Source organism: Eubalaena glacialis, chromosome 3 (genome assembly GCF_028564815.1).
Source record: "Eubalaena glacialis isolate mEubGla1 chromosome 3, mEubGla1.1.hap2.+ XY, whole genome shotgun sequence".
NCBI classification, from domain to species: Eukaryota; Metazoa; Chordata; class Mammalia; order Artiodactyla; family Balaenidae; genus Eubalaena; species Eubalaena glacialis.
Window position 1 is genome coordinate 72,371,383 of NC_083718.1, and position 26,922 is coordinate 72,398,304.

General features: G+C 45.0%; 1 protein-coding gene across 1 annotated transcript; it reads right to left on the bottom strand.

Annotated features, from left to right (window-relative positions):
• Positions 1 to 258: 258 nt before the first annotated feature.
• On the bottom strand, positions 259 to 17,086 carry LRRC52 (leucine rich repeat containing 52). The gene is made up of 2 exons (XM_061185783.1): positions 16,465 to 17,086; positions 259 to 584 (listed from the first exon to the last, which is right to left on the bottom strand). The coding sequence occupies exons 1-2, from the start codon at positions 17,084 to 17,086 to the stop codon at positions 259 to 261; spliced, it is 948 nt and encodes a 315-aa protein (XP_061041766.1).
• Between the last annotated feature and the right edge of the window lie 9,836 nt (positions 17,087 to 26,922).

Genomic DNA, 26,922 nt, shown 5'->3' on the forward strand with positions numbered 1-26,922 from the left:
TCGGGGTGGCCTTCCTCAGCATTTAGATGCCTCCAACAGCTTCTCTAGACTTTGTTCTATGCCATCCTTCTGAGATCAAGGAATTATCCCTGGGTTGGTTGAACAGGAAAGGACCAACCTGTGAAATGGCCACCAAATGTTTTATTTATTTTACTAGTAGACTTCAATCTCTAAGACAGCTCTGAGGAGTGGGAAGGGGAGGGCAAGACGGAAAGCAGGGAGCCTGGGAAAGGTCCATCAGACAGCAGCCCCTGGCAACTAAATCAACTGAGGAAACCCGTCCTGGCTAGAGTCCACCCTGCTTTGAAAAATCCTCCTGCTGACTTCCACCCTCTGCCCGTGCTCGTCCTCTGCGTCATCCTCGCTCGATCTGCGGCGGGCGTTCTGGTAGAGCACGGCGCACACGCCCGTCAGCCAGGCGGCCACGGTGCCCGCGGAGAAGATGCAGAAGCCGATGAGCAGCAGGAAGATGTAGTCTTGGCGGTCCAGGTGCGTGACGCACATGTACCGGAGCGGGTTCCCCACCTTCGTGATGGGCCACCCTGCCAGTTCTGTGGGCTCCAGGCATGTGGCATTTTGTTCATCTAAGAGGAAACACACAGCAGGCGGAGTGCTGAAACAGCAGAACTCCCAGGGTCCTGAGGCCAACAGGGACTTGGAGAGGCTGTCTGGACTCTCGCTATTCAAAGTGTGGTCTGCGGGCCAGCGATATTGGCATCACGTGGACCCCGTTAGAAATGCAGAATCTCAGGCACCACCCCAAGGCCTCCTGAATCAGAATCTGAATCTTAACAAGATCCCCAGGTGATCTCTGGGCACATTAAGGTCTGAGACTGCTCCTGGGCTGCTTTTTGCCCGAGGCTTAGCTGTGTTCAGATTCACCTCCTGAAAATGGGCTTTGCTTTTTAAGGCTCCTCAAGGAATGAGAGACCACAGCAGGAGATGGGAGGTTGGAAACTTAAGCAAGATTGCCGTGGAGTGTTGACACGCCACAGAAATCCACCAATGCTCATCATCTCCGTCTCCCCTTCCTCTTATTGACCCCATCCTTCCCCCTCCACCTTGTCCTTTCCCCTTCTCCTGTTCCTGAGCCCAGCCAGGGATCACTAAGGCCACCCAATGTCATCGCACGCCACTTAGGAGGGACAAAATTCTCTGGAAATGCCTACTGTGTGCTCTCTATGCCTCACCCTCAGCCCCACCTGCCCACAACCTGAAGAAATCAAGGGGGAGCTCAGGGAAAAGAGACAGCCAATACCGGAAGCAGTTCTGTTTCTCAGTGATGATGTTGGTATCACTGGATGATCATATGATCTACATGAGCCTTCAGTCTTTTTTAGCCACTGACTCAGCTGCCTGGCTCCTTCTCTGAGCACCTCTCCACACCAAGCACTGCGGACTTCAGTATATAGCAGAAGGCAAAGTGGGCTCTGGAGCCAGACAGACTAGGGTTCAAACCCACTGTTATTTACTAATTTGGTAAACTTCAGCAGGAAGTCTGACTCTGTCTCTGAATACCATTGCCTCATCTTACAAAGAATGATACCTATTCTCAGGGTAGTTAGGAGGATTTAACTGACGCAGGTGAGAAGGCAAGCTATTGTACACAATAGTGCACACAATACACTGTGCACAACAGATACACAGATGGCTCAGAGCTCTGTTGTCAGCCCTGCATCATTCTAGCTCCATATACTCCACCGTGTTGATGCTGAGGTGCCTGTGAGCGGTGTCCAGGTGAATATAAATGAGCATTAGATAAATGAGCTCACATTCAGGGTTGAGACCAGGGCTTGAGACAACTATGATCCGAATCATAATAGCAGCTAATATTTACCAAGTTCTGTCTACATGCTAAGTGATATACAAATGCTATCTCATTTAATTCTTACAGCAACGTTGACACACACTATCATCCTTGTTTTACACATAAGGAAACTGAGACTCAGGAAGGTTTCCTAACTTGAAGGTTTTGGATAACCTGCAGGATCCAGGCAGGGGACAGGAGACAGAGAAAACCCAGACTGAGCTACCTGAGCTTTTTTTGCAGAAGTGGGAGATACAGAGAGAGGCAAGTGTGGGGAGAAGCTTCACCTAGATCAGGGTAGAAACTCCAGACTATGTGAAGACACTGATAGCCTTGGTGACCAAGGACGTGAGGGAAATCAGGTTTGGACTGGAGTTAGAAGCAGGAGAATTAGGGAAAGGAATACAGAAGTGAGGTGACTTGGGTAGGAGGCAGCTGGCTTTGGGTGGCTGGAGACAGCTGTCCAGGCTGAGCGCTAAGTCCTCTCCAAGCTGGACACTATTCCCTGCACCCTGGTTCTGGGTCAGTGCACCTGTAGTGAAGTCATTTGTTACTTTCAGGAAGATGGCCTGAAGTCTGTGATGCTGTGAGGACTCTCTGATGGAGGAGGCTGTAGACATATGAGGAGGGAGCCAGCATGGGGGCTGCCACATCCACTGGTTACAAAGATTACAGAGGAAAGGAGAGGAAGAAGCCCCTCTCTAGAATTGAGTGTGGGACAGTGGCCCTCAGGGCAACCCTGGCCCATGGGAGAGGGAAAGGGGCCTTGGGCCTCCATCTCAGGGTGCTGTAAAGGGACAGGAACACAATTACACCTCAAGACCTGTCTCTAGTCAGCCTGGTTCCAGGACCTCTGGGGCTTTGCCCAGGAGGCCCAAGAGTGGGGCTGGGGAGGAGGAGGGGAGGTTCCTGCCATCTTCAGGAATTCTAGCAAGAGAGGGCTTAAGTCACCTGCCCAATCTGCCAGAGACACCACATGGGAATATACGAAGAAAGATGTATTTGAGAAAGGAGAACATGGGATTCTGAGGGTCTGGAGTGTGCCTACGGGAGTTTATCTCATTCTATTTTTAAAAAGATTAGGCTTTTAAATTGGGGCTTGGGTGGCAGAGATGAGACTAAACATTAAACGCATAGTTCTCCATTTTGGAGCATTACCTTGAAAGGAGCAATTAGGCAGTGATTTTAATGCATTGTTAGGCTTCCTTTAAGTGAGGGATGTGGGTGGATCTGTGGGGAGGGTTTTTCTGCTGCTGCATTCACTCTCCCCCCTTCATTGCCTGTCACCGCCAAGGTGTGAGCTCTCAACTCTTAGCAGGTCTGTCTCCACCCATTCCCAGTTTCCCAGCTCCGGACCATTTCACACACTCCTGCCAGATTTCCCTTCTGCAAGCTAGGCTCTTGCCAGGCACACTCTGGATCAAAACCCTCCTCTGACTCCCATGTGGGGCTCAGAATAACATCCAGATCACCTGGCCTGGTGTTCAGAGCCCTCAGGATCTGCCCGCTCCTACCTTTCCCACCTTACTTCTGAGTTCTCCCAGTACCCCGCCCTTTGTTCCAGTCAAATTAAACTGTCTTTATTCCTTGATTACATATCCCCCTTATCTGTAGTTAGCTTTGTTACACTGCTCTTTTTGCATCAAATATCTCTTCCTCTAATTTTTGCATGATCAAGTCCTTCCTATCCTTCAAGGTCTAGTGTAAATGCATCTACCCCCAATAACCCTTCCCAAACCACGTCAGAGGGCAGTCATGTGATTGTTCCCACTCCGAACTCATCTATAGCATTTCCTAGTATCACTCTTACTGCACCTTTCACATTCTATGTTGCTTGGTGGTTATTTGCTAGAAAAGGGGTACATCTTTTCTCTCCTACTAGAGACATTTTTAGCTCTTGACGACATAATCCATGTCTGATCATTACTGCTCTTGATAATAAGAGCTATCATTCACTGAATGAATTACTCAATTTTTAAGTATTTGGGGATTTTCTAGTAATGTTTTTATTATTGAGTTCTAGTTCATTCTACTGTGGTCGGAGACATACTCTTTATGATTTCAGTCCTTTGAGATTTATCGAGAATTTGCTTTATGGCTGGACATAAAGTCGATTTTAGTAGTTTTTGCATATGCACTGAAAAAAATGTATTCTGTCTTTGTTGAGTACATTGTATGTTGATTAGGGTGTGGTTTTATACAGATCTTCTGTATCTTTATTGATTTTTATTTATATCTTTATCGACTTTTTATATTCTTTGACTTTTTATTGACTTTATTGACTTTTCAAAACTATTGTCTCAGTTACTATTAGATTGTTAGTTGTCTATTAGTTACAGGGGAAGTATGTTAAAGTCACCAGTTATGATTATGCAGTTGTCTACTTCTCTGTATAATTCTGTCAAGTTTTGCTTTACATATTTTGAAGCTATGTTATTAGATGCATATAAAGTTACCTCTTCTTGGTAGATTTACCCTTTTCTCATTGATCAATATCACTTATTATCTGTAGTAATGCTTCGTACCTTAAAGTGTACTCTGATTGATGACATTAGTGTGGCTGTACCAAATTTCTTTTGGTTAGTGTTTGCATTGTGTAGCTTTTCCCATCCTTTTACTTTTAATCTTTCTATGTTTCTATACTTAAGGTATATTTAGTAAGCAGTATGTAGCTGGGTTTTGTTTTTCATCAATCTAGCAAACTTTGTATTTTAATCAGCCCATTAATGTTTAATGTTAGACTGATATATTTGGATTAACTATTTGTTTTCCATTTGTCCTACTTTTTAAATGATCCTATCCCTTGACTATATTCCTTCTATTTTATTATTTCATTTCCTCTTCTTTAGCTTGTTAGTCATGCATTCTTTTCCTAGTCTAGTATGATGACTTTAGAGTTTATAGACCCATCTACTCATCCTGGAATGTCTGATATGTGCTAGACACCATATAAGGTGCTTCACAAAATTAAACTCTACTCTTGAGCACCCCACTAAGTAGTTTTAATTATTCCCAGGCTACAGAATGAATAAATTGTTCATCAATTATTCTGTCTCTGACTTTCTTGATCTCCTTGCCTCTGAGAAAAGGCTACCAGGTACTGCTGTGTATTCTGTGCGCTGCACAATCCCAGGGCTTTCAATCACATTACAAACATGTGACTAAGTCCCATCTTATCACTTCCTCAGCTCTACTTCATGGGTGCAGGGCATTTGCCCCAGTTAAAGCGCCCAGGTACAATTACAGGTATCATTAATGTTTAAATTCTTCCTGCAAATAGTTCCTAAGGAAACATAAACTACCCCCTTATTTAGTTCCACATGCGGCACGTTGCTCACAGGTGGAAAACCTGTCTGCCAAAATCAAATGCATGGAGGAGCAAGAGCTTCTGGGGCCCAGAACCACACCTGTTAATGCAGGAGCCCAGAAAGCCTTCCTTCAGAAAGCCAGCTTGAACCTGGTGGTTTTAAGAGGAACTGCTCCTTTTCTTGGTCTGCAGAAGTGACCACAGTTCTGGGGTCTGCTTAGCTCTCCAGAGGAGCAGGCTGCTCTGAGCTCCCTGGGCAGTCTTGCTTAGGAACTGTCTGGGCTGAGTGGAGGAGGCTAGCCTCCATGTGGTGGCCACGTAAAGTGAGAGGATAGAATTTGGAGACTTCTCTCTCAATTACACTGCCACTGCTCCTTGGAGAGCAAATACCAGTTTCTATCAGCTTAAGCACTTTGTCATGAAACTTCCACCTGGAACATAGAGAAAGGTCTAATTCCCTCATTTTTCCTCCTTAGGCCCTAGCTTGCCTGAACATCATTAGATGTTCAGTGTTTTTTTCTCCAGCTAAATTATGTATTTGTCAACTACCTATTCATTTGTCTGCCTCTGCCCACTAGATTATGAACTCCATGAAGACATGGATTTGTTTTCACTGTTGTGTCCTCAACATCTAGAATAGTGCTTAACACATACTAGAGCTCAAAGTATGTTTGTTGAGTGAATTAAATATTGTTTGTTATTAATGCCCCTTGGGGTCAATGTCATTGACATAATGCTCGGCTGGAGGAAAGGGAACCTGGGGAGATAGATAGAAGACTATAGGTGGGTCAGCTAACGTCTTGCCACCTTGGACTACTCTACACTAGGCTAATACCAATCCCTGCTTACCTCGTGAGAGTCTGGGGAAGGATTCAGTGAGCTAAGGGGTGTGAAGTCCTGGAGGAGGCAGGAACAGATGACTGTTCTGTTCAAATGGAGGGGTAAGCCTTGAAGTGTCCTCTGAGACTGCAGAGAAGGAAATGAGGGTAAGTGCAGATGGGGAAGGGGCTGAGGATGCAAGGGCTGCCAGCATGATGGCAAAAGGTAGTTATTATTATTTCCCAATTACTGTTTGAAAGCAGAGACCCTGTTTGTTCACCTTTGTATCCCTAGTGCCTGGTACACAATAGAGGTTTGATAAATGTCTATTGAATGCATAGAGAATGGGTGGATTATTGGTTTAATCTCATACAGCAGTTCTTAAACTCATATTTTTGGCCTTGCTGTTTAGGACTGGTTTCTGATGGAATTTGAAGGGATCACTATCATCTTCTGCTGTACTATGGGTGGCCCAGAGGAGAAGACTCCCTAGAGGGAAACCTAGACTGGACCATATAACAGCCCAGCACTACCAAAGCCAACTGGCCAGCAAGGCCCCCTTCTTACACCCTCATGCATGGTCCTCTGAGCATTTCTAGTCCTCCATTGGCTCCTACCTTTGCCTCCCTAGAGCTCCTTTTCCTCATCACCCAGCTGTCTTCCCTTGATGGCATGAGCCAGGCTTCAGCAAATTACAACCTGTGGGCCAAATCCATCCTGCAGCCTGTTTTTGTAAATAAAGTTTTATTGGAACACAGCCATGCCCATTCATTCATGTATATTCTATGGCTGCTTTCATGTTACAAATGACAGAGTGAATAGTGGCAACAAAGACCCACAAAGCTTAAAATATTTATTATTTGCCCTTTCATAGAAAGTGTGTGCTGACTCCTGGTCTGAAGCATCCTTGGCTTTGGATGATTTGGGCTTGGGCAGTACAGTTCTTATCTGATACAATATTTTCCCTTGGATAAAGAGTTCATATTTTGTTAAAGGTTAAACCTGATTCATAGACTCTTGGAACATTACAGGAACAACCTTGAAATCCAGTAAGTTCAACCTGATTATTCCTGTGCTTTAAAGGTGCTTTAGTCTACAGGACTGGTTTTTTTGTATAAGTGGTTGTATATGGGCAAGATTTAGAGGTAGAAAGACCCCTTTTCCTCATAATACTTCTCATGTGCTTGTCAGTGCCCAAAATTCTGTCAGCAGGAGATAGAACCTTTCATTCCACTGATAAAAGAAGGCTTAAAGTGTAAAGTCCTCTGAAAAAGAAGCCAATGACTTAAGCCCTTCCCTGGGGAACCCCTGCTACTGCCTTTCTTGAGCAGGTTTTGATGGAGGAGGGGAGCCAGCTACATGACAGGTCTGGGGGATGGTACCAGGCAGTTCCTGGAAGCTAATGGCAAACGCTAGTTTGCTCTCAGTTTGGCCTAGAGCTGGACCTGCTGAATAATAACTCATCTTCTCAGAAAAATCCAGAGAGTGGACAGTTATTATCCTCATGGATAATAGGCAATTTAGAAAAGTTCAGTGGTGGAAGGCAGCACCGTTCACCAGTCACCCAGGCAGAAACTTGGGAGCCCTTCCTGTTTCCTCTCTCACATCCCATAATTTAAGCCATGAGACAATCCTGTTAGTCTTACCTTCAAAATATATCCCAATTCTTACTTCTTCTTATCTTCTGGACCATTACCCTGGGCCAAGCCACAGTCTTCCCTTGGGCCAAGCCACAGTCTTCCCTTCGCCTGAACTGTGACAGCCTCTTAACTTGTGTCCCCACTTTCCACAGTCTCTCTCCATCTAGCAGTGGCAGCCAGCTGTAAACCATAGATCATGTCACTTCCCACTCAAAACACTTTCATGACTTCCTGTCACATTTAGAATAAAGTCAAAAGCCTCTCCATGGCCTGTTGGTCCTATAAGATCTGGCCTCTGATTTTTTACCTCATTTCTTACTTTGGCTTCACTCCACTTCAGCCATACCCACCTTCCGCTACATCGAGCTCATTCCACCCCAGGGCCTTTGCACTTGTTCTTCCCTCTGTCTAGAAAGACCACACCACCCTGCACCATATTTCCATTGCTGGTCCCTTCACTTTATTAAGTTCTCTGCTCTTCTTACTTGATGCTTCAGTATGTTGGCATTCCCCAAAGCTTCTGTCCTTGCCCTGTTACCCTCTCACTCTAAACTCTTTCCCTGGCTGATCTCATCCTTTGTTTGGTTTTGATGATCACCAGTGAGCTGATGATTTCCAAACATATATTTTATTCTCTATTCTGAATTTCAGGTCAGAATATCCAAATGCCTCCTGGCTCACAAAGACCTCCCACTCAACACGTTCAAGATAGGACTTGGCTTCTCCCCTGACCCCCTCACTACCCCTCCTCTCAGTGGAGCCCCCATAGTTGTCCAAACCAATACTTGATTTTTTTCCTTTCCTTTATTTTCCATGTCTCATTGATTTTTTCTTCACTCAAATATTTCTTGAGCATTTTCTCTGTGTCTGAATCTTTCTGAAGATTCAGACCTGCTCCTTGCTCTTACAGACCTTCCTGTCTATCAGGGAAGACACATGTTAAATTAATACAAATCTGTTAATTGTGCTAAGAGTCACAAAGGGAGTACAGGGAACTCTGGGAGGGTCTAGTTCAGTCCCAAGTCCTGTTGCTTCTACCTTCTAAACAGTTCCTTCTGACCTGTCTGTACCTCTTCATCCACACTGTTGCCATAGGCTGCCATCCTCTCTTGTCTGAATGCCCATACGAGCCTCCTAGCCCTGTATCCATCTTGCCTGCCTGGCAAAACTTCTCAGGATACATTGCATGTTCCCTAGAAAAACCATAAACAAAGGCCCTAGATGGCTGGACCCCTGTTTCTCTTTCTAGCTGCATCCACGCTTTGTTGGATTCCTTATAGCTTGGGGAATTCTTCATCTCTAGAGATGAAGAAACTGAGGTTGGCTGCTTTGGCTGGCCTTGCACTGCCTCCTTCCAGGGGCCTGAGTGGTGTTGGGCGATCAGAGGGGCCATGCATAGAGGTCTGGCATTTCTGAGCTTGAGGGAACTTTAGATCACCCACCCTCAGGGATTCCAACAGGGCTGAGTTAGAGGTGCTTCCCAAACTGCACATCCTTGCCATCCCCATCCCTTTTCAAATTTTCTGGATGATTTAGGGATCACTGATCCAGTTGCACCCCTCTCAGCCCCCTCATTGTCCTCATGAGGCTGCTCCTCTGGCTCTCAGCAGGAGGGAGCCACAAGGCCAGGGTGTTCATGATAAGGTGGGAGAGATGTGCTAGCGGAGCAGTTGACAGCCTTGGCAATGACTGCTGCCCAGCTGTTCCCTTTTTTGGTGTCTGGTCTTTATTGCAATTTCCCTGATGGAGGAGATGGGTTAGCATTAATAGTGGAAGGGTGTGAGGACCTGAATTCATTCTGGAAATCTAAGTTTTGGCGCAGTTGTAGATGATTTTGTACTTGGTGGATTGAAATGGGGCCATTATCATATGAGAGCAGCCTTGAATACAGGATGAAATAGCCTCAGAATGAAACTGAGATGTTCCCTGTTCAAAATGCCCTCAAAATGACTTGGACTTGAAACAGCACATGACCCAACCCATCTGCTCCCTGCAGATGTCCCTGAGTGGCTTTGTCCCCCTGCCTCGGCAGCACTCCTGCCCGGACTCCTCTTTTTGACTTGTGGGCCCCACCATCGGACTAAGCAGGACTGCCTAAGGACTATAATTTAAGGGCTGACAGAGACGGACCTTCTGTCCTGAGACTACCTCCACATCTACGCTAGTAGCCTGTGATTTTCTGAATTCTCACTGTTTCTGGTTGTTCCCTGTCACATTGCAAATGCCCCTTGAGGGAGACATATCAAAACGTTATTAGCTACTAACATCTTAGTGCAAATCAATTTATTCACCAGTGGGAGCAGCCACCATAGAGCTAGAACCCAGACCATTGTCCTAGGGTTTCTCAAAAGGTGGCCTAAGGAGCACCTGCCCCAACATCTCACTGAGTCATCACCTCTGGACGTGGAGCCTGCGCTCCTGTGCTCATTAGAGTTTGAGAACCGCTGGTGGAGCAGGCCAGGCCTGGGAGGAAAGCCCAGGGCACTAAGTCCCTGGGAGGTGGAGGCATTGTTCAAGGCCAGGAGAGGGTGCTTAAGACAGGAGGCGGGAGAGTGCAGGAGCTAGAGGTCGCACTTCCTAATTGTGTGACCGCAGCCCTCATCTCTAGCAACACCTGCACCTCGACACGGACTCACTGTGCACTTGCTCACCCGGGACCCTGTCTGCTGACCACTGCTCTCCTCTTCCTTCATCTAAGTGCATCTCATCTTTCTATTTAGGTCCATAGGCTGCCAACTAGAAGGGATTTATAGAGTATCTAATCCTATTCCCTTATTTCAGAGACAAATGAGACTCAGAGGGAAAAATGACTTGCCCCAAATCACACAGTGGCACGACTGGAATCAGGCTTCCTGGCTTTCAACTGCATTTTCTCTCTCTTGTATCCCTAGATTTGCCTTATCAAAGATAGGAATTATGACTTCTTTCCCTGTGATAAAGCACCCCAGCAACATAAATACAATGTTGGGCACGTAATAAACATACAATAAATGTTTCAGAGTTGAACAGACTGTGATGTGCCTGATAGTAAGGAAATATCATGGCATGGGAGAAAACATTGAACTTGGGTGTCAGAAGATCGCCACGCTGGGCTGGGCTCTATAGCCACTTACCTGGGAGGTGGCTAGATTCTAAAGTTCCAGCTTAAGCTTCCTATATCTTCCTATATTAAAGGCTTCGCCCACCAATATGGTGGCCACTAGCCATACATGTGGCGATTTAAATGAATTGAAATGATGTAAAATTAAAAATTCAGTTCCTCAGTTCCACTAGCCTAATTTCAAGAGCTCAATAGCCACATGTGGCTAGTGGGTAGTGTATTGGACAGCACAGATGTAGACCATTTCTACTGCTGCAGAAGCTTTTGTTGGACAGTGCTGGACCAGACTTTGAGGGTGGAGGGGATGTAGGAAGCCAGGCTTTTTCTGTCCAGGAGCTTAGAGCTAGTGAGTTTTTGAGAGCATCTTCAGAGGCATTCAACCCTGTCCTGCTGGGGAGCTCTCTCCTGGGAAGAGCTCAATTTCTACTCTCACCTTCAAACAGCATTAATGACTGGAAAATTACAGTTCCAGCCAGGAATTAGTTCTATTTTCTGACCTGAGCCCAAAAGGAAATGGAATCTGTGAACCTGTTTTAACTCTGTATTGATCAGAGCATCCAGGCAACCAGCACATGTCAACTCACCTCCATTTCTGCTATGATTTTTGTGTTTGGAAAGTGAATACATGAACTCTTTGAGGACTGGGCAGTTTTCAGTGCATCTGGTGAGTATATCATTGGAGGGTTTCCTTTGAGGAAGACTTTTGATAATAGCGCCAAATCTCTTGTCAATATGGGAAAGTTTTGATGTTCCTATCTGCTGTAGCCTTGTGATGAAATAAGGTGAATAAAACATTCAGCCTCCTCTACAGCCCCTCTGTGGGGGGCGAACTTAGCCAAGGTGTGACATAGGGGAAGGACATATTATTGCCCTCATGTCTTTTGTTTTAACACCTCTCCCTTTCTTTCCTGGATCTTGGCTTCCTTCAAGGTTCCCCCACTGTTGCAGAATTAATCTTAGCTAATTGTATTTCCCAAGAACTCACGCTTCCCTCTGATATGAAAGTTGATAAAAGCTTAGGGGCACCTGTATTATTCTGCCCTGGAACTTACATATTTGTTCACAGTCCTTTTCAAGATTGGGGCACTTTTAGGGACCCAGAAGGATGAATCTCTAATGGCTAGTTTTAGCCCAATGGTAGGCAGTGGATGGGGAGAGACTGGGGCAAAAATACAGCTCATTACTCTTCAGATCACAAAATTACACCATGTAGGTGACTTTCTTCTCCCAAGGCCATGTCTGCCCCATAGTTGAACTGACCTCCTTGCGCTCATCCCGTGAAAGACGTCTGCATGTTCACACCTGTTTCTGGAAGTGGGGTTTGTGTTTAAGGTAGAACTTCAGTTCCAGACTCAGGTGACTCAGGAAGAGCCACCTTGCTGCTGCTGGCCCAGCCCTGAGTCTCATGGCCTGGGCTGAGACCAAGCCTTGATTTGGGCTTCTGGTTTTATTCCCCAGTGTCTGAACTCCTGTATTCATAACTCATCCAATATTCAACTCCAGGATTCCCTCTGTCCCATTTTCTCAGGGCTTAGAGTCCTGGGACCTGCTGTCTACCTTCCCATCTCCTATTTATATCCCCATATGCATCTGTACGGTCATGTCTCCTGGACAGGGTACACTGTCCTCCAATAAGGCTGAGCCTTCCTGAAGTCCACTGCTTGTCCCAGGGACCACCTGACTGATATTTGCTACTCTCTTAGTATCCTGTGTCTTTCCTACATCTGCCAACCATTTGTTTATTGAATGTTTATGGTGTGCCAGGCTTAATGTTAATGGCAGTTTATAAATGTTCTCATTTCATCCTTACACCAGCCCTAGAGAGGTTGGTTCTATTATTAGACCTGTCTGAAAGATGAGGAAATTGAAGTGTGGAGAGGTTAAGTAAATTATCTGATCTCCTACAGATACTAAGTGGCAGGGCTAGGGTCATGATCCACATCTGTTACACTCCAGAACCTGAGCTCTTCACACTGGGCTCTCCTGCCTGTATGGTGGCCGTCCTTCACCACCTGCAGCTGAGGCTGTCCCAAGTACTTGTTCTACCCCAAAAGGCACATGCTTGCCTTTTTTGTCTGGCTGTGTCCAGTGAGGTTAGTTCTGCTGCGCCTAATTGGACCGTGGGACACATAAGGTGCAGGTGGCCCATAGTCAGATGAGTCTCAATACACAACCCCAGGGTTCTTGGCTAGTTACCTCTATGAACACTTGTTTGGCATATAATAGGCACTCAAGAGATATTTAAATGGATGGATGCGTGAGCTGAGTGGTACCATGGAGGTCCCTTACTTCACTACCTTGCTTTTCAAGGGGTCTATATACTGGAATTCTGCTGTCATACAGACCTCATACTGCACTGCAGGCAAAATCTCCCAATACTGAGGTTTAGTATCTCCCTGGGTCTAAAATGAAACCCATCTTTAAGTTGGATTCTCCTTTATAAATAACCAGGTTATTTAGCTTATTTCATAGAAATTCTTCCTGTATCCTGAAATTTGGGCACATGGGGAAGAGATGTGTAGACCCCATTCTAGAACATGCCAGAGAGTACCGTTTTGATAGAAAATGTGGTATAATAGGTGGGCTAAAGGTTGAGAGTTCAACTAGAGTGTTTGTAAATAGCAAAGATATTTCCACCTAACAGAGACATGAATCATCATATGAGAGTCACATGAAATAAACATCTTCCATTATGTTGAGGTCTGGCTAAAGGGCAAGAGAAGCATCTAATGAATTTTATTGTGTGAGTGTTTTCAGCTTTTTGTGTATGTGTGTGTGTGTGTGTTCATGTGTTGATGTGTATCTGTGCATTTATATGTGTATGTGTGTCATGCATATGTAATATGTGGGTGAGTGTGTATGTGAGTAATTATGTATATATGTATGTATGGTATGTTTGTGTAGATACAACTTTGTGTTTGTATATGTGCATGTATGTATGTGTTTGCATGTGTGTTCATGTGTATGTTTGTGGTTGTGTGTGTGTGTGTGTGTGTGTGTGTGTACAGGAAGGGAGAACCAGACTGAATAACATGCAAAGGAGAGCAAACACTGAGGTTAGGTTCGTTCTTTTAGAGTTCGGGTAGATTGGGGTGAAACCTCGGTTTGCAAGGGAAGTGCAGGCATATTATATGAGTTTATGATGACTAGGACTTGTTATCCAATGAAAATGATCTAGTGTGAGTTCCAAGTGTAGACAGATAGGAAATAAAGCTGAAATTTAGGTGTTGTGGGCATATGCTTATAACATGACTTATATTTATAACTAAAGTGACTTATTGGATCATAGTTATGTAATTTGAGGATTTAAGAGAGAGTAGCCACATGGGAAAAGACCTGAATTTGAAATCAGGAGGTTCAAACCATTTTCTTGCCTTTTAGTAGCTGTGTGGTTTTGGGTGAATCAGTCTATCTTCTCAACCATAGGATAGGGGTTAAAAATACCCATCCTAGACTCTTCCACAGTCCTAGAGCACAAAATTTAAGGGTTGGTGTGACACTCAAGTAAAGAAACTGAAACAGCATGTGTGAAAAAACTTCAGCAGCTGCAAAGCTCGGTACAAAGCTAAATTATTCTATGTCTGGCCTGGGGCTCACTGCTGTTTTTAAGAGATAATAATAGTGAACTGGAGCAATGAGACCATATTTCTGTATGAAGTGAACTGGGAGGGTTCCTCTACGCCACCAAACAGCAGAGGGAGATGAGCACATTAGCAGCTGTGTGTGTGTGTGTGTGTGTGTGTGTGTGTGTGTGTGTGTGTGTCAGGGTGGGGGGCTCCCACTGGCCAGTGGATGAAAGCTTTGTCTACCTCAAAAGCCAGACTCTTCATTCACGAGGAGCTTATGAGCTTGACAAGATAGATAGACACCCGCCTCTGACGTTTTTGAAAATATGCAGTGAAACAGACCTGGTTTATAATCCTTTTCAATCCTGGATTGAATTGAGTCAGGGAGTCCAAAGTAGTTAGCCTGAAAGTTCTGAGAAGATACAACTTTATAAGCAAAATTCTGATTACGGGAGATTTGGTGGGAGGTGAAGTGATAGGCTTAGGCACTGGGGAAGAAGCCAAGCTACTTATCCTTTTCAGCTAAGTAGGGGGTCCTCCTGGCAAATTGGTGGTTTCTGCTCAAGGAAAATGTGTATGAACGGTGGGGAGGGCGCAAGAAAAGATGATGCTTGTCCACAGGCTAGTTAATGAACGCTGACAGGGAGAATCCCATTTGGGAATCACCTTTGATGCATGAGAATGATTAATACTGACCCTCTTTTAGAGAGCTTTCTAGAAACCAGCACAGCACCAGTCATTGAGAAAAGTGGAAGGCATGATCGCTGGAGAGGCAAGGCAAGCCCCCCAAGAAACTGCTCCTGTGTTCTTTTATGATTAGTACTGTTAAGATGGTCTGACAAAGTTTGTTCCTTTTGATTTATTCTAACTCAGGCTGAAGTACCTGGCAGCAAGGCCAGGTGCCTCGGGCACAAAATTTAAGGAGACAGTCTCGGTGCCACCTGCGATTCTGCATCCTGGGAGCCTTGCTTGCCTCACCACAGTCCAGCCCCTGCCTGGAAGACAGTTCAAGACACGTGCATTGGAAAGCCAGGAGGGCACATTTTTACTCGCTCTCACCACCCAGCTCCTTCTCCCCCAGTGCTCCTTAAAGTCTGTCATTTTGGTCAGGAATCTTTCTAGAATATTGCCACATGGGCAGGACTTCAGGGTGGAAACTTCAGCAGGACTTTTGTGAAGCTGGTGCATGAAAATATTTTCAAAAACACACACCCAGGGAAGGCAGAGAAGACATGGCTCTGATAGGGTTTAATTACATCAGTGCCTCCAGGCTTTCTGTGAGGGGTTATTTCACATTTCTCTGAAGCTCTGACTTCCCTGGGTGAAAGTGGTATTGGTGGAGTGGGGGAATTGAAGGATGAGAATGGGACACTAAAGTCACGGAAAAGAAGGGATGAGGCACCAGAGTGCCCCAGGGACCATGGCAGAGGGGTGGGGACAGTGGATAGAGTGGCAGCAACTGGCTTGGAACTCTACCAGGTAAGACTTGAGAGTCTGCCTGTGAGATTGGAATCTCCCTGCTTGACACAGTGGACACTGGTGGTCCATTCTCCACCCATGCATGCCGTGCTCTCCTTCCTTGTGAGGTTAGCATCTGAAGACAAAGAAGATATCTAAAGCCTTCTCTTCTCCTCCCTTTCTCATTCATGTCCAGGTCGCTCACGTGCCCCTCCTCTGTCTCTATTGAACTTTCCCTTCTGTATATCATACTACTGGATTTTCCGCTGGCTATGAATGACTGAATTTACTTTTAGATCCTGAAAAAAGTCAGTCACTGACTTAAACAGGTTAAAATAGTTTACCAATGGAATACAGTGTCCCTGTATTACTTTGTCACTTTGCAGTTACAGTACTTTACCATTTCCACACATATCATTTCCTGTTGACATGACAACTCTGTATGTTTGGTAATATTGTCCCTACTTTATGGATCAGGAAACTGAGGCACAGAGAAATTGTGACTTCCCCAAGGGCAGCCAAGTAGTAAGGGCTGAGTGTGGGAGCAGAACTCAGCTCTTTGGATGGCTATTCTAGAACTTTTTCTACTGGTCCTTACTGCCTCTACAGTCAACCCAAGGATGGATCCTGCAGGGCAATAAGTACGCTTTCAATCAACTTTACCCAGATTTCTCTCCCACACTGACCATCTTTTGACTTCACTTTTTCTGGAACCAATTCCTCCTATGCCATCACATCCTCATCCCCACACCCAATCAAGTCCTCACCTGGATGGTTCAGAGGGGACACTATTAAGTAGATGGTGAAGTCCAGGAAAGAGCAGTTGCATTTCCAGGGGTTTCCACTCAGATACAGGGTCTGGAGTGTTATGAGGTTATGGAAGGCGGCATGGTCCAAGGTCTGCAAGCCGGTATTCCTGAGGTCCAGGTACCTCAAAGAGCTGGTGTTGGCAAAGGTGTACTTGTTGAGTGATAACAGATGAGGGTTGCTGGAGATGTTCAGCTGCACCAGGTTGCTGAGCACGGAGAAACTGTACGGGGAGATCAAGGTTAAATTGTTGAGGCTGAGATCGAGGTAGATGAGTTTGAAGACCCCGACGAAGGTATAATCCATCACCTCCTGAATCAGGTTCTTCTGACAGTCCAAGTAAACAAGGTCACTGAGGAGTCCTAGATTCATCGCTGGCAAAAAACGGATGCTGTTATCATTCAGGTACAGCCTCCGGGTGTTCAGGGGTATGTCAGAGGGGTATTCAGTTAACTGGACCCCTGAGCAGATCACTTCTTGGGCTTGACACTGACAATTATTTGGACACCTTGACCCCGATACCAGTCCCATTCCAAAGGAAAATAGTAACCACCCAGGCCCAGGGCCTGAAGCACGGGACATAGTAAGAAGCGGCGACTACCCTCCTTCCACTTTCCAGCGGGCGCTGTCCCTCTGGTCGGGAGGTTGCCGAGGGGCGTGGTGCGGCGGGGGGAGGGGCGCTGGAAAGAACTGTAACACTCTGGCTTTGGGCGAAGCGATTTTCCATTACAGGAGAACTGAACAGAAGTTGAAACGCGAGGCCCAATGCCCTGCAGCCCGGCTTGGTGGCTCTGCCGATTGCTCACTCCCAGACTGCTGCTGGACGCCTGCCGGCTTGGCGGCTTGAAAAGGTCTCACTCTTTCCCTGCGTTCGCAAGTGAAGGGGAGCCAGGGGAGAGCCACATGACAATGAGGTTGCCAGTTGACACCTTTGTGATGTCAGCAGCCTCCGGAGACTGCCCAGCTGAGGGAGGGAGAGTCCTGACTCTTCTTCTGGGTGGTGTGAGGGTGTTTTGTGTAACTCAGTAAGCCGGCTGTCCCTGGGGGAGTGGGGGCGTGCAGCGTGGGAGTGGGGGGAAGCGCACGGATTCACCGTGTGTGCGCGTGTGCATCAGCTCCCCAAGGAGGTGCAGTGGATTAGACTAGATTGGACCCCCTAATCCGCAGGCCATAGAGGAATCACGGAAATCTCCAGTCCAACTCCCTTTTTTTACTGATGTGAAAAGTGACCTGTCGGAGGTCAGTTCTCAGCGTGGGTCTCTTCCTTAGGTACTGAGTTTGGATAGGTGCCATTTTTTGGGTGTTGTCGGGAGAAGATGGGAAAGGGTGGAGGAGGGGGGAGCTCCTTTGAGATGAGGCAAGGGAAATTCCCTGATAAGGTGGTGTTCTTACTACTGTATTCCCAGTTTGCATACAACCCTGTCTGCATTTGGAATATATATGTGTACTAGTATTTAAAAGCCTTCTGAGCAAGTGTAAATATTCCCCCTAAAACAAAACCCAAATGTATTTTAAAAAAATCTGAGTGCAATGATAGGAACTATTTCTTACCATTTATATTCTAGGATTTTTAAAATAATGAGGGCCTCACTAGTGCTTCTAGTATGAGTTTATACTCATTAGCTGCTTGAGGGATAATGGGAGGGGGTCTTTTGGAGGGAAGGATGGAGAGTCTGGAAGCTTAAGTGTTAGGATGTATCACCCATTCTATGGAAGAAGGCACATTGGGCAGAAACAAAGAAAAAGCATCTCAGGAATTAAAATTTTTATTTTGGGGAAAATAGAATTTCATTCTTTGAAACATTCATAGATAACATAACTTGAATATTAACAAAGTAATGAAATCTATATTTAGCTTAGCACAGTGCCTGGCACCTGATATGTAATAAATATTGATTGAATGAATGATGCGTGAATGTCTCTGATGGTTTGCTCCCTTTTCTTGTTTCTCTGCCAAGAGAGAAATTAATAAACTCAAGTGGATTTGAGTTTGGCTGGTTAGCTAATGCTTGATTGTGTTTACTTACTCAGCATTCCCAGGGTTACTGGCCATGAATTAGGATGATGACTTTGGTGTGTTTACCGAATTGAAAGTGACCTTATTTAAGTAGAAATTTAAACACTTAAAATAATGACCCAAATGATAATTGTACTAATTGAAGCAGAATTTTATTGATAGAAGTGTCACCCTCTCCTTATAATTAAAAAAATAAATAAATTCCTGGCCAGATCTTACATGATTGCCCAGGAGAAGAATTTGGAACATGAAGTCTATGGAGAAGAATTAATTTCCAAAGTGATTGTCTCTTTTCGGGGCTGGGGCAAAGGTGTGGTTTGATGGTGGGGTGTGGTGGGGATGCTTTATTTAGATGGCGCTGTGTGTGTTGTGTTTCTTTTTGATGAGACATGATGCTGCCTGGCCTACCAGGGCTCGTGGACTGATTTTACTGATGTTCCACCCTTTCTTTCTTTTTTAAAAAAATCTTCTCAATGCTTTATTTTTTATTTTTAAAATTTTTATTGGAGTATAGTTGATTTACAATGTTGTGTTAGTTTCTGCTGTACAGCAAAGCGAACCAGTTATACATATACATATATCCACTCTTTTTTAGATTCTTTTCCCATATAGGCCATTACAGAGTATTGAGTAGAGTTTCCTGGGGTATACAGTAGGTCTTTATTAGTTATCTGTTTTATATATAGTGGTGTGTATATGTCAGTCCCAATCTCCCGAGCTACCATGTGATCCTGCAATCCCACTCCTGGACATATATCCAGAGAAAACCATAATTCGAAAAGATACATACACCCCAATGTTGATAGCAGCACTATTTACAATAGCCAGGCTATGGAAGCGACCTAAATGTCCATCGACAGAGGAATGGGTAAAGAAGATGTGGTATATATATACACACACACAATGGAATATTACTCAGCTATAAAAAAGAATGAAGTAATGCCATTTGCAGCAACAGGGGTGGACCTAGAGATGGTCATGCTGAGTGAAGTAAGTCCACCTTTTCTTCCTTGACTTTCTCTCTCTTTCTGACTCTTCTTTTCCTCAGGGAACCAGGGTCTCCATGTTGCCCTACTGAATTTCCAGCCCCTCATGTAGACTAACTTTCTGAAGACATTAGCCTCAGGCTCAGGCTTACCTGTCTGGCCATAAGATTACAAGTGTTGTCACTTAGAAAAGCCTTAGATGAATAAAGCATACTAAAGCTTATTGACCAACACACAGTGGCTGTGTCTCTCTCTCTGAAGTATTATCATATTAACAAAGCATCATGAGTGGTAACCTCAAGGAATAGTCCTTTGGCTTGAGCTAGCTGTGTATTTTTTGGTCCTGAAGTCTGAATACCCACAGGCTAATTTCAGCTTTTCCAGATTAGACCAGATCCCTAAAATGTGTTCTTCATTTTTAGACTGAGTAAATATGTGTTAGTGAATGAGTGGATGAGAAAAAGGAGAGTAAAGAATGTAGCCTTTCCCAGATGACCTGATCTCAGAACCTTAAAAATTCTTTTTTCAAGGAACATCTTGTGAAACTACTATCTCAGGGATCCTGCTTTGGGAAATTCTAGATGAGGCTGTTTGCCCTTGGTGGAGTTGTTTAAGGTCTCTGGGGCTTTATTTTTCTCATCTACATATTGGGGGAGATGGACAAGATAATTTCCAAATCTCCTTAGGACTTCCAAACTCCTTCTTAATGGAGAGGTTTCAGGCACCACCCAGTGAGTCAGTAGGGGAAGAATTTTGGAGCCAAGAGAAGAGCCTTTCTATTCCTTCTAATCACATCACGTAGCCCCACCTGTCAGGTGGCCGCAAAGACAGAATTTCTCTTCCCAGTGAGCTACTCATGCAGTTTCAGCTGCAGCTAAGTTGCCCTTAGTATGGACAGCAGTTTTATGAGCCCACCTCTGCCCCCTAGGTGGGCGGCATGACGATCCTTCCCATAGCACAGGTGGGGTATCAGGTGAGCACGCTGAGAAGCCCCTGGTATCAGTACAATCTCTCTTGCTGAGTCTGGTCTTGGGCAGGCTCCTATTTTTAGCTGTATCTGATAGAGACACTGACTTCCCAGCTTAATGATCACTCTTAGGTACCAGCGTGCCTCCAAACAGCTCTCTCGTGATCCAAAAGGCCCCTGATATTATAAAAGGAAAGGGCAGGGTGACATAGAGCAAAGTGGACTCAACCGAGACACTCGATTTCTCTCACTGTAAAGCAGTGTGACTTTGTGACTCCCAGGACCTTGATTTCCTTTCTGTGAAATGAGACAGGATGCTCTCTAAGGGCCCTTCCAAATTTAAAGTTCTATGAAGACCCAGTCTGTGCAGGGAGAGGACAGATGCTTGGAGCTTTTAAGACCCAAACACTAGGGACAGAGAGTCAAGCAACCACCCAGTGCTTGACACAGTGTAAGCAAGTCCGTAAATGTTAGCCAGTAAATATTCCACCCAGATGCATGGGTATAGGTGCTAAGGGAAATGTAATTTTGACATACGTTTATTTGCCCAGGAGAAAAATAGCAGAAAATAATACATGTGCCATTAAGTTAAAACTGCTAATGTGTTCAAGTCAGTACTTACATGGGGTTAGGAACCTAGGGGCATACAAGTTAGTACTTTGTCCTGCTTCCTGGGCAGGGAATTTAGTGAATTTAGGTCTAAAGAATGTCAAAATTTCTAGGACATTTCTGTAGGAGCTGCTGATGGTATCCAATTCACTCCAGACTTTTGACATTGTCTGAGCCCTTTTCAGCAAGGTCATCTCAGCAGGTATGAGGCTTGGGGTAAGTCCCGTGGAAAGCAGATGAAAATTAATAGGAGGGTCAGCCTGAAAGAAAGAAAAACACAAAAAACTCCCAAGACATGCTGGGAAGCCTGGGGCCTAAGGGCCAAATCTATCTATCTGTCTATCTATCTACCTACCTACCTATCTATCTATCTATCTATAATGAGCCTTGGGTCTGTTTTTAGTACCACCTGGTATGAACTATTTTTGTCTTTTTCCTTCAGGCTGCCTGAGTTCCACTCAGGAGATTGGAACCTTACAGAGTGCAGGCCAGGGGAAATCAGGCCAATTGCTGTGTTCCCCAGGGATGCCTTTGTTTTCAGGCTTCATCCACATTACACATTTCTGCAACATTCATTAATTATCCAGAGGAATCCAGGGGGAAGCCTCAAAACTGCACACTGTTTTGGGGGGATAGGATCACATTTTCAGCTTGTAACAAATCTATATCCTATTGCCCACAGCTAGTCTTAGATGAGTAGTCATTATGCCTGAAACTCACATTGTGACTTTGCCTGAGCCCATTGATGTGGGAGGAGAATATGGACTCTTTGCAGATTTCAACACGGGATCTGAGAGGACTGTGGTGCAGTGTGAGGTTTGAGATGAGAAGACTCCTCATTGAGTGACTTTGGGCAAACACCTTAGTTCTAGGGGCATTAGTTTCCTTTTTGATAAAATAAGGATGACAAATCTTGCTTTTCCAGGGTTGTTATAAAGACTGCATATGATTTTATACACTACCAAATGTAAAATAGATAGCTAGTGGGAAGCAGCCACATAGCATAGGGAGATCAGCTCAGTGCTTTGTGACCACCTAGAGGGGTGGGATAGGGAGGGTGGGAGGGAGAGGCAAGAGGGAGGAGATATGGGGATATATGTATATGTATAGCTGATTCACTTTGTTATAAAGCAGAAATTAACACACCATTGTAAAGCAATTATACTCCAATAAAAGATGTTAAAAAAAAAGATTGCATATGATTTAATATAACACATCTACTGTTTACTATCCCCTTGTGTCAGGCATGTGATCCTCCCAGCAACACAGTGAGTCACGTAGCATGACCCCCATCTTACAGATGAAGACAAAGAAGCTCTAGGAGGTGCCATCTGCCCAAGGTCACAGAGGTGGTGAATAATGGAGACAGGATTTGGTTCAGAAAGTTTTACTTCTGAGTGCAAGCCCTTAATTACTAAACCATACCACCGCATCATGGGCAAATGCCTCAGAATGTTCATGATTGTTTCTACAGGCCCATGGAATAAATTGTTGCCTCCTAGTACCGAATGGTACCTTGACTTCAGACAAGATCAAAACCGCTGTTGTCATAGGATCTATGAATGTTTTGGGGCTCCTTGTCTTTCAAAAGGCTTATGACACTTATCAGCTTGAAATTCTTATACTAAAGATTGAGATTGTTTGTATAATATTTGAGTCACTGAGGTGACTCAAATTCCCTATGTAGCCACTCCTGTAAGAAGGAATTCATTAGACCTTTGAAGACAATCTGGTACATGCTGTATCCCTTGAGCAAACCATTGGGCAGTGCGTACTTATTGAAGCCCCTGATAGTGCAAAACCACTCAAGTGGAAATCTCTCCTTAATCAAGTGTGACCACCCTACCCCCTGGCCTATTCTCTTAATATTTGATACTGAAATTTGAATACAGTGAAAGCCTTTGGTGGTCTCTTAATCTACACCTCACATAGGCTCACAGGAAGTCAGGAGGAGGATTGAAGGACATTGAGTCCTGTCTCTCCTTCAGCATGCCTCATGGACAGATTTTCAAGAAAATAGATAATGTGGGAGGTAAAAACTTTGAACACAAATGGTACAGGAAGATGTTAGAGGTTTTTTTGCTTGATGGTATGTAGAGCAGTCAACTTGGTATTTGATTTGGAAATTGAAGAGGATAGCACTAATCCTGAGTGAGGCTGGTGAGAATGTCTCTAAATCTCAAAGTTTTCCTAGTGGTTTTCAAAGGCTGTTAATTTTTTGGAAGGTCTGGCTATCAGAGCTACACGGAATGATATGGGTATTTCATCATGCTGCTTCTGCAAGGACAAATGGTAAAAGGCGGGGATGAGCAGGGAGCTCATAGGAAGAAAGCCTACTGTACTATGGGCCTTGCAAGAAGCATCAGTACTTCCCATCAGAGCTCACGGACCCACTCCTATGGGCAGGTCTTCCTAGCACTTCACTTCCTGGACAGACTGAAAAAATAGACCTTTAAGACCTGGCCATAGTCCCAGTGATACCAAGTCAGAGGAAAGTAGATAGCTGAGTGACAGGTTAACTTTGTGATAAATGCTTTTGCCTCATCCGCCAGGCATGCTCTCCATCCGAGCTCTTCTCCATGAGAGCTCCTGTTGATTCCGAAAGCTTGGTCTCGGTGCTGCACTGAATTTCAGAGATAGAGTTTTGGGTGAAGTAGAAAGAATAGCTTTATTGCTTTGCCAGGCAAAGGGCGACACAGTGGGCTCCTGCCCTTGAAAACTGTGTGTCCCAACCTGGGAGGATTTGGTGAGGAGTTTTATAGCAATATGTCAAGGGTGGGGTTGCTGATAAGATTAGGGTGTGTGTAGGGCCTGCACCCCTTCAATCTGGTCTCAGATAATCTCTTGATGAGCTTCTCTGGTTCCTTTTAATCTGGCCTCAGGTGGTCTTCTCTGGAATGAAGAATACCTGACATCTTCCATTTATTTGGGGTTTTAGTTCTATAAGAGCTCAAAAGATATTGTTATGTGTATCCCTTGAGGCAGAACCAGGACCCTGCCCCAAGGCTGCACGATTGTTTCTTGGCTGCCCCTCCCTTGTCTCTTCATCCCCTCCCTTCCCTGATTAGCAACTGTTTGAATCTGCCCTTTGGGACTCAGGGAATTTCGTGGTGGCTGGAATGTGTTCTCTACAAACAAGGAACAAGGAACACGGAAAGGCTTCCATGCCCAGGAGCCCCACAGGGTCCTGCTCAGCTTCACTATGAGGGTGGATGTGGGCAAGGCATCCTCCTCGCTTATGGGTGTCCTTAGATTAATCTAAGTATCAGCGGCAGGGTCCCTAGTCTGTCATGGGGCTTAAATAGCCTCTGCTTCATAGATCTTGCTGTCTTTCTTCCTGGAGAGCTTGCTTCAGATGTCTCTCCACTCCCCAAACTGTAGAAGGTGAAAGGTCAGAAAAATGCCTATGAGAAAATCCTGGTCCATACATCCTGCTGCATCATTTGGCCACTTGCCGTCACCTCTGTTTTCCCAGCTTACAGCTGCCACACTTCTGTGCAGAAACAGTCCACGTTGGGTTCCTTCTGAGATAGATTCTTTTGCTGTTGCCCTAGTAACAGAATTATTAAACCACGTTCCAGCCTCGGGAGTATTTGTGCCTGGTGAGGTAATGTCTGTCGCATCCAGACTTTCTTTTCATTCCCACTCCCACCCCCTCACTTCAGGCCCCATGTACCTCACATCTAATGTATTCTTCTCCTCCCTGGCCTCAGTACCTCCTGCCCACCCTCTCCTCTGGGGCTGCCTCCAGCTCAACAGCACGCTTTCTCAAACTCAGAGATTCAGTGTTGGTCAGTTTCCCCATCAGCCTGACATTCAAAGCTCCCCGTGGTGGCCCACACCTCCATTCCTAAAACCCACAGCCCTCCCTGGGCTTTAGCAAAGCAGGTCGTGGTCATCGGACAGTGACAAGAAATAAATCCAACAAGAACTAAACAAGGAGAATCCATAGGGCTTATCTAGTGGCTGGTTGGTTAGGAGGCAATACAGTGTAATGTTTAAGCATACGGGTTTTGGAATTAGTCTACTGGAGCTAGCTGTATGACCATGGACAAATTTCTTAACCTCTCTAAGTCTCAATTTCCCCAAATGCAAAATGGAGATAATGATAGTACCTTCCCCATAAGGGTTTCTCTGCCCAATTTAAGATCTTCTAAAGTGCTTAGCTTAGCATCACAGAAAAAATATGAACATATTCATTGAACATAGAAATACATCAAACATGTTAGCTGTGATGATGAAGATGGCAGAGAAAGGGGGAAGGGTGGTGGTATGAGAAATGGAATTGAGAATGGCTCCTGATTTTGGTGAATGGGTGGAAATCACGCAGGTAGGGAATCCAGGTGCAGAAGGAACAGGTTTGTGAGAACAAACCATGCTTTCATTTTTTGAGCTTGGTGAGTTTGAAGTGTCCTAACTCACTTTTACTGATTCTCACTGAGTGCCAGCCACTGTGTTAAGCACATTAGGTGCATTATCTCATGTAATTCTCACAACAAGCCCTTGAGATAAGTATTGTTAACACATGGCAAAATCAAGTAACCTGCTCGAAGTTATTAGGTAGCAGAGCTGGGATTTGATCTCAGATCTTTGTGTCTCCAGAGGCTACACAGTTGACCACTATACCTGCTGACTCCTAAGTATCTTTACTGTATTTAAGAAGTCAGTCCTTTTAAATTTATTGATTTATTGATTTATTTATTTAATGCTTTTAGTGTTAAGATGGTCTTTGGGGAACATAATGGTCTGCATGGCTTCCAGTCTAGACAGTGCTCTGCCCCTCATCTGGGGTCCCTGTGTGTACATTTGGCCCCTGGCTTGGGGACTTCTTTTATGACGCTTGCTCTCCTGAGCTCGTGCTCAGTCAGTGGCTCAGTGTGCAGCTCTCACACTTGGTCTTATTGCCTCATTTCCACCTTCTCCCTGCCTCCCACCTCCAGGCTGGGATCTTTGGTCTTAAAGTGAATTAGCATCTCTGAGCCTCAGCTTCCTCCTCTGAATACTTAAGCAGTTACAGAATTGCAGTAAGCATCAAAAGATGTAGATAGATGTTCCTTGAGGAGAGTGGCCGTTTCTGATTTCTCTTTGCATTCCCAGTGCCTGGGCCAGAGCTGAGCAGATACCAGGTGCTCTCTGATTCCTGAATGAATAGATGAGCAGCCGATTGCATATACTGGTGTATATGATGCAGGGTCCACTCCTTTGGTTTGACTCTACTGAGATTTCTTTCTTTTTCACTTGTCCTGCTATCCTGGGTGCTTACCCCAATTTATTTTGCTTTGGGGATGACTCCTTTAAACTCTTGGAGTCAGCTAAACCACAAAGGTAGACTGGGTTATAACACTGGTGTTGGGTGTTGGGTGTGTGCCCATCTATGTTCTGGGGGAGGAGGAGGGGGTAGGAGGGAGCAGGTGTGGGGGGACCAGCAGGTGTAGGCTGGATCATATTTCCTCCACAGACTTTCTTTGTAATGGGGAAAGATGCTCTAAGAACCCAAAGGACATGAATTTACCTGCAGCAAATGCAATCCAGGTGCTATGGTTAAAGCCTAAAGACCAAAGTGATGATATTAGGAGGTGGGGCCTTTAAAAGGTGATTAGGTCATGTGGGTGGAGGCTTCATGAATGGAATTAATGCCTTATGAAAGAGGCCCCTTCCACCATGTGAAGATACAAGAAGTTTGAAACCCGGAAGAGGGCCTTCATCCAAATATGCTAGCATCTTGATCTCGGACTTCCAGCCTTCAGAACTGTGAGCAATAAATTTCTGTTGTTATAAGACACCCGGCCTGTGGCATTTTTTATAGCAGCCTGAACAGATTAAGACACCAGGGTACCAT